This window comes from Schistocerca cancellata, chromosome 9 (assembly GCF_023864275.1).
Source record: "Schistocerca cancellata isolate TAMUIC-IGC-003103 chromosome 9, iqSchCanc2.1, whole genome shotgun sequence".
In the NCBI taxonomy this organism is placed as follows: Eukaryota; Metazoa; Arthropoda; class Insecta; order Orthoptera; family Acrididae; genus Schistocerca; species Schistocerca cancellata.
The window spans coordinates 140,333,915-140,342,223 of NC_064634.1; the positions used below are offsets into that span (position 1 = coordinate 140,333,915).

Here is an 8,309-nt window from a genome sequence, read left to right on the forward strand (position 1 = left end):
ATCATAACAGCCCCGCTACTTCCTTGGGCTAGCGAAATTCTATGTCCCCTTTCCAGCTACGAAGCTAATTCTCAAGAATGACTCGGCTCTCGTACACATTCTAACGACCACCCACGATTGCTGCTAGAAGCGAACTCCTGTTATCTACGGCGCTTGAATATTTCGAGTACAGAATCTATTGTTGAGTTAATAGAGGAAGTTTTACTTACTCTCGCAGATCGCTGTTGCTTTTGATCAAGTAGTTCGTACACATACGTCGATAAATGGTTGAGCAAAGGAAAAAAGTATCATTGTAAAGGAACGCACTTCGTTTTTTGTGGAATAAGGAATAGATGCCCTGTTGCTGTTACACTGTTCATCTACTGTGTACCAGTAACCAGTAAGTGGCATCAAATTAAATAAAAGAATTATCAAAAATACGTTAAGTACATTTTGAAATAAAAGTTAGCGAAATTAATATAAATTTCCGTTGTAAATAACAAATAAATAATAAAATAAAAGTGAATAAAATAAAATAAATTATAAACAATAAAAGAGTGTAGGCAACAGGAGTGGGCTAGAGTACAGGTGGACGGTAACTTCAATTGTCTCGCATCTGCAGATGACATAGTACTACTAAATGAATCAGAGCATGAGTTGAAAGGAATGTACCAGAAAATGGACAATTATGCACAGAAGGTAGGGCTCCAAGTGGATCAAGCCAAAACAGGTTTCATGCAATTAGGAAGACAACAAGAGCAGGAAGAATTTGTTGAGATAGATGGCAAGAGGTTCGAGAGAGTACACCGGTTCAGATACTTGGGATCTTGGTTTACCACGGACAAAAACATAAAAATGGACATCAAGGAAAGAATACCAGTGGGAATGAAATGCATACATTCCCTCAGAGAGGCGCTCTGCTCTAAATCGATCTCAGTGAACACTAAGATGAAAATCTACAACATAGTTATATGCCCAGCAGTAATGTACGGTTCAGAAACATAGAGCATGACTAAGCGAGAAAAGGAAAAAAAACTATTAATATTTGAAAGAAGAGTAATGAGGAAGATATGAGGACCCGTTTTAGATAACGGAGAATGGAGGAGGAGGAAAAACGAGGAAATCTACCTTCTGATGCGACAGCCAACTATCCTACAGAAGATAAAGAGCAAAAGAATAAAAGAATACAGTGAGTGGGCCATGTAGCCCGTATGCCAGATGGAAGACAAAAATGCCTCCGAGCACTATGGGACTTAACATTTAATGTCATTAGCCCCCTAGAACTTATAACTATTTAAACCTAACTAACCTAAGAACATCACACACATCCATGTCCGAGGCAGGATTCGAACCTGCGACCGTAGCGGTCGCACGGTTCCTGACTGAAGCGCCTAGAACCGCTCGGCCACACCGGCCGGCCCAGATGGAAGACAGGCGAAGATGGTACTAGAGGGGAAACCAAACACCAAACGCCCCGTTGGACTACCAAGGCAGCGCTGGATGGACGACCTGGCGAAGGACCTGGAAGCCCTGGGGACTGAAGACAGCTGGAGGAACCGGGCACAAAACAGGAAGGAATGGAGGTAGTTTGTAGAAGCAGCGAGTGGTCTGCAGGGCCTGTGATCGCTGGATATCTATCTTCCTGTTTCAGTGCAGGTAAAATTATCAGCACACTAAAGAAACGAAATTCCTTCGCAAATATCACTTGAACCATGGTGGAAGAGCTTCCGTTTCCTGTTCATGTCCGTAGATGGAAATGCGACTGCCTTGGAAACCTGGATAAGCAGTAATAACTTGTTCAGCCTTTGTCACAGCTGAAGATGGAAGATATCTTCTGAAGCACGTAGTGTGAGGAATGAATCAAATCTGTGGTTAAATTCGAACATTTTGTTACTGCGTACTTTGATCTGTGTAGGAAATACGTTGCTTGGAATAATTATACATAGCAGGTAACTGCGCTTAACAAACAAAGTAATTTTGTTATTTGCGTGATCCAGTGTATAGTAATATGTAGCATCTTTGTGATGAATTTAAGAAGAAAATATAAGAGCCTTAAAACGATAAGAATATTTAATTGTAGCTCAGGACTTACTTTAAGAAATAAAAATGCATGACGAAGACCGAATCAGGAACACAAAAAGAATTTAAGAGCAAAACAGCAATTTACAGTGATCTGTAACGAGGAGCTTCCCGTGCCGATGGAAACATGTACTCAGGCACCATGGTACCTGGAGCTTCCTCTAACCACTCTAACCTTATTCCAGGGCGACGGTGTAGTTCAGTTTCATCGATATACATGTGTAGAGCGGGGTACTGAAGGAGGATGCTTATGACCGGACAGCACGTTTCTGGGTTTATGGCTGACGTAATATAGGCTCCATAACTACCTTTTCGAACGTAACCCACACATCAATTCTTCAACCAACCGACTTACAACTGCCCTGTTGGGAAGAGGGAGAATCCCTTGCGCAGCGAATGGTCCCTTGAAACGGATATAGAGCCCAAATCACTCCTGTCTACTAAAAGTGTATAAGATCTAATGAGCAGAATTACAGCCGAGTATCGGTGACGTCCATCGTAGGGTCCAAGTCCATATAATAAGGTCAAATGGCTCTGAGCACTATGGGACTTAACATCGATGGTCATCAGTCCCCTAGAACTTAGAACTACTTAAACCTAACTAACCTAAGGACAGCACACAACACCCAGTCATCACGAGGCAGGGAAAATCCCTGACCCCGCCGGGAATCGAACCCGGGATATAATAAGGTCGATTGTTAATGATGTGAAATGCGTCAGTCAATCCATCCATATGATTTCTGGTTTTATAAAGTTGGACTTTCTTGCTTGAGCTTTGCAGCAGAGGCTTGAGGACGCCAATTGAGTCTTAACTTCCAAAGTTAGCCTGAGCCGTGAATGAGGTTGTAAGTTATAGGAGCGGGTTTTCTTAACAGGCGCCCTCGCGATTGGCTACTTCAATTCCACGCGCGATGGTCACATTGGCAGTTGAACCGGAGGAAAATTTTGAGGAAAAGGAAACAGGCGTCAACTCTCCATTCTTATGACTGGAGGAGGCGTGTGGTACCACTGAAAAATTCGTTTTTTTGTGTGTGGTCAGCTCTCCCACTCAAAGATTTATCGGTCTATGTGCACGGAGGCGAGGCAGTTCGATTATGTACAGAGTTAGCCAGTTGAACAATAGTCGCTGAGCTTGCCTGTGCTGAGTTTGAGGCGTCACTTCTGCTCATGTTTTTAAGGCGATTTTAGGCGGGAGTTAGCTCAGATTTTTCGAGTCAGGAACTTCCTGTAATTGTAATGTAATTTGATAGAATCGTTATGGAGTGATAATTTTGCTGTCAGTTTACTAAGTTCAGGCGGGGAAGTACTTGTTCTTTATCAGCTCACGGTTCACTTCATGAATGCGAATGAGTTTCGTGTTTCTTTCTGCTGCGAGGCAGAAGCTAGTTTTTTAACGACCGTATGTTTGCTATAAAATGGGGAATATTATCTTCGGTTGTTCTGTGAATGTTTGAGTCTTTGCGTGTTAGCGTATGTGGGTTCTTGTTGCGTACTTGATCCAGCTTATGATGACTAATACGTTTTGCTCGTACGTAAACGTAGTGCTAAGATTTTATGCTTGTTATGTGCGTAATGAAGGTCTCACGTAAGCTCCACTTTGTGAATAAATGTCCTTTAAGTACCAATTTTGCTCTTTAAACTTTCCCCCGTTTTATATACACTGACTAGCCAGAACATTATGACCACCTACCTAACAGCCAGTACGCCAGTACGCGACGACGCGTTTATATCGTAAGTAGGTCGATGGTCATTATTTTTCTGGCTGATCAATGTACGTAAACGATTTATCTTAAGGTAAGCAGCACTACGTGATCGCTCACTGAAAATGCAGTTACCTGTGAGAAAGTATCGTCGTTGTGCGAAGGAGCTGTCGAAAGACGACAGAAATGAATAAAGGCAAGAAAGTGCCTGTAACAAACGATAAGAACCCGACAATATCTAAAAACTGGCATCAAGTAGGACGATTCATTAAAATCGGTACTAGGAAAGCTGAATGTAGGACTTACATTTGTTGGAAGGGTTCTGGGGAAATGCGACTCATCTTTAACTGAAATCGCATACAAGACGAAATGCGACAATTTGTTCCAGCGTTCGACGTTATTATCAAGTAGGTATGTAAACACAGTGCAAAAGAAATCAGACAGGCACTGCTAATATTGTAACGGGGTACATCACTTACGAAAGTGTAACAGAGACGCTAATGAAACTTAAATGGGAATATTCGCAAGAAGTACGACGTAGTTTCTGGGAAACGCTGTCGGGTTAATGTAGATAACATGTTTCCGAAGCAGAGTGCGAGACCATTATGCTGATTCTGTTGTATATCTCATGTAGGGCTGGTACGAAAACGTAAAGCACCTAGAGATTCATACAGCCAGAAAAATCGATGGCTACAATACGCTGTACCCTCTACCTTGCACTGTATAGTGGTTTGTGGCGTAAATTTGTAGATGGACACCACCCTCCATAAGTTTGGAAACACCTAGTAATTATAGACAATGGAAAGGAAATACAGTATAAAAATGCATTTTGTTGTTTTCCGAATGTTTATTACGCTCAAATAATACATAGGAAGATGCAACTATTAAATTTTCCACTCCTCAAAATAGCCACCCTTTGCTTTCATCACTGACTTGCACACACTCGGCATGCGCTGCGTCAGTTTTCGTAAGGTTTCAGTTGGAATTGATCTCCATTCTTGCTGCAAGACCTCCCACAATTGTGACTCACTCATGATTTCTCGTTTTCGGATCCTCCTGTCCAATTCATCCCATAGCAGCTCGATTGGGTTACAATCAGGGGATTCGGGCGGCCATTCCATGTTTTTCAATATTTTACGAACCTCTAGAGACCTCACATTGTTCTGACACAAGCGAGACGTATGTTTTGGGTCGTTGTCTTGCTGCAAGACAAACCCTTTCCCAACCTTACGCAAACCAAATGTCTTAGCATGTCGCTGGAGAATGGCATGATAATCCTTTTGGTTCAGTTTTCCATCTATTTTCACCAAATCTCCGACTTTATTCCCTCCAAAGGATCCCCATACCATCACAGAACCCCCTTCAAGCTTTACAGTTGGAATTACGCACTGAGGATTCAAGCGTTCATGGGGTGAAACGGCGTACAAATTGACGGCGTTTACTTACAAATATTTCGAACTTGGATTCATCAGTGAATAAGACTCTTCTCCAATCCCCTGTTGTCCGATGTTGGTGTGTCTTAGGCCACAGAAGCCTTTTCTTCTTGTTAACAGGGCGCAACAGTGGTTTCCTTGTTGCTACATAATCTCGGAAGTTGTCCGCCAGGTGTCGTCCCATTGTTGACTCACTCACCGGTGTATCCCTCGTTGCGTTTAGTTCAGCAGTAAATTCACGGACAGTTTTTAATCTGTTACGTTTACTGGTCACTACCAAATACTTTTCCTGGCGTTCTGATATTTTCCGGGGTGCTCCTGAGCAAGGACGATCTCCAAAGGAGCCTGTTACTCGATGGCGATGTTTGGTTTTGACAACTCCGCTGATGGAAATCATCAGATTCTTTGCTATTTGTCGGACACTATTGCCTTCTTGGTGCAAAGTGATTATCATTACCCGTGATTCATAAGTAATCTGGCACTTTGGGGCCATTTTCAATTATTTTCGCGCAACTACAAGTGAACAGAAAAGTAAACATCGTACATCTACATAGCCATGCGGTCTATTCGCGCCATCTGGCGTCTTTAGTTGAACTACTTGGACAGGTAACATCGGTTTGCATAAGCACTACGTCTTCAGGCCACGAGTGGCCTACCGGGACCATCCGACCGCCGTGTCATCCTCAGTGGAGGATGCGGATAGGAGGGGCGTGGGGTCAACACACTGCTCTCCCGGTCGTTATGATGGTATTCTTGACCGAAACCGCTACTGTTCGGTCTAGTAGCTCCTCAATTGGCATCACGAGACTGAGTGCACCCCGAAAAATGGCAACAGTGCATGGTGGCTGGATGGTCACCCATCCAAGTGCCGGACACGCCCAATAGTGCTTAACATCAGTGATCTCATGGGAACCGGTGTATCCACTGCGGCAAGGCCGTTGCCCCGGTTTGCATAAAACGGACCAATATAAGTACGTTCCAATATGTATGTATGTATATGTTCAATAATTAAGTGTACAATACTGTACGTGTCAAAAATGGCTCTGAGCACTATGGGACTTAACATCTATGGTCATCAGTCCCCTAGAACTTAGAACTACTTAAACCTAACTAACCTAAGGACATCACACAACACCCAGTCATCACGAGGCAGAGAAACTGTACTTGTCATTATTAACCATTATTTGAGCTTGCTATTCCGTATTCTAACCAATAACTCACATAGATCACTTCCATATTGCTCCGTTGTAATACGAAGTATGGTGTTTCCAAACTTATAGAGGGCAATGTAGGTGGAGATTCACTGCATCATAATTATGGTTCTCGTATCCTGTGGTCAGGGTGTACCAAACGTATACCATTAGTCGTCGGTCCAGATTGATCTATAGTGTTTCTGTCATTCAAAGCCGATTTTCTCCCTTCTATGCTAATCGTTACGCGCTACGACTTGGGACTGAGCGGAAGTACACGTGGAGAGCGACGACTTCTGTGCCACACACCGAGGAAGCGGAGCTGGGTCTTTACAGCACCTCGCCTGGTGTTGGCAGCATTGAATTTGCGGTGTCCAGCACGGCTAGCAAGTGGCTCTGGTGGCCGAAGCGAGACCCTGTATGGGCTACGGATCGTGTGCCAAAAACTGTGCCGCAGAAACACAACAACAAAGGCTTGTTTTCATGGAAATTTCGGCAGCTGCCACTTTAATCAGAGGCGCCCACTTCACCACAGGTGGCGTCCATGTCGCCTTTAGGAAGCGCCGCCATTGCAACTCTACTTGCGTCTGCGACTCATGTGGCCGCAAGTAGTCCATGCCGTATCCTTCCACTGTATTTAGGACGCCACACGGCCACAGCCAAAGCCTGGACACAATCGCCTTCGGAGCCCTCTACTAGCTGCTAGCAGTCTACCGCAAGCAACGCTAGGCGACCTTCGCCTCTGCTGATTGCAGCGCCAGCACCCGGTATCCAACGCTCTTAAACTTTTTCTTTGATTGTCGATTCTGGACAGCTGTCCAAACAGTGTTCCCTGTAGCCAAACAGTTTGTACTGTTACGCTCATCGTGACTGTGCTCTACGAACCTCTGATTTCAGACTTGTTATCAAACAGTTTTAGTTGCAGGGGCAACAGTCTGGATGATTGACTTATCTGGCCTTGTAACACAGCCTTGCTGTGCTGGTACTGCGAACGGCTGAAAGCAAGGGGAAACTACAGCCGTAATTTTTCCTGAAGGGCATGCAGCTTTACTGTATGGTTTAATGATGATGGCCTCCTCTTGGGTAAAATATCCCGGAGGTAAAATAGTCCCCCATTCGGATCTGCGGGCGGGGACTACTCAGAAGGCAAGCAGTGAAGGAAACAAAAGAAAAGTTCGGAGTAGGCATTAAAATCCATGGAGAAGAAACCAAAACTTTGAAGTTCGTCGATGACATTGTAATTCCGTCAGAGACAGCAAAGGACCTGGAAGAGCAGCTGAACGGAATGGGCAGTGTCTTGAAAGGAGGATATAAGATGAACATCAACAAAAGCAAAACGAGGATAATGGAATGTAGTTGAATTAAATCGGATGTTGCCGCACGAATTAGATTAGGAAATGAGACGCTTAAAGTAGTAAAGGAGTTTTGCTATTTGGGGAGCTAAATAACTGATGATGGTTGAAGTACAGAGGATATAAAATGTAGACTAGCAATGGCATGGAAAGCGTTTCTGAAGAAGAGAAATTTGTTAACATCGAGTATAGATTTAAGTGTCAGGAAGTCGTTTCTGAAAGTATTTGTATGGTATGTAGCCATGTATGTAAGTGAAACGTGGACGATAAATAGTTTAGACAAGAAGAAAATAGAAGCTTTCGAAATGTGGTGCTACAGAAGAATGCTGAAGATTAGATGGGTAGATTACATAACTAATGAGGAGGTATTGAATAGAATTGCAGAGAAGAGAAATTTGTGGCACGACTTAACTAGAAGAAGGGATCGATTGGTAGGGCATATTCTGAGGCATCAAGGGATCACCAATTTAGTGTTGGAGGAGAGCGTGGAGGGTAAAAATCGTAGAGGGAGACCAAGAGATGAATACACTGAGCAGATTCAGAAGGATGTAGGTTGCAGTAGGTACTGGGAGATGA

The 8,309-nt window shown here is 43.6% G+C and overlaps 1 protein-coding gene across 1 annotated transcript; it reads right to left on the minus strand.

The window, feature by feature from the left end:
• Positions 1-3,842: 3,842 nt before the first annotated feature.
• LOC126101236 (uncharacterized) lies at positions 3,843-5,684 on the minus strand. Its single transcript, XM_049911924.1, has 2 exons — positions 5,218-5,684; positions 3,843-3,966 (listed from the first exon to the last, which is right to left on the minus strand). Exons 1-2 carry the CDS (start codon positions 5,682-5,684, stop codon positions 3,843-3,845), a joined length of 591 nt encoding a protein of 196 aa, XP_049767881.1.
• Between the last annotated feature and the right edge of the window lie 2,625 nt (positions 5,685-8,309).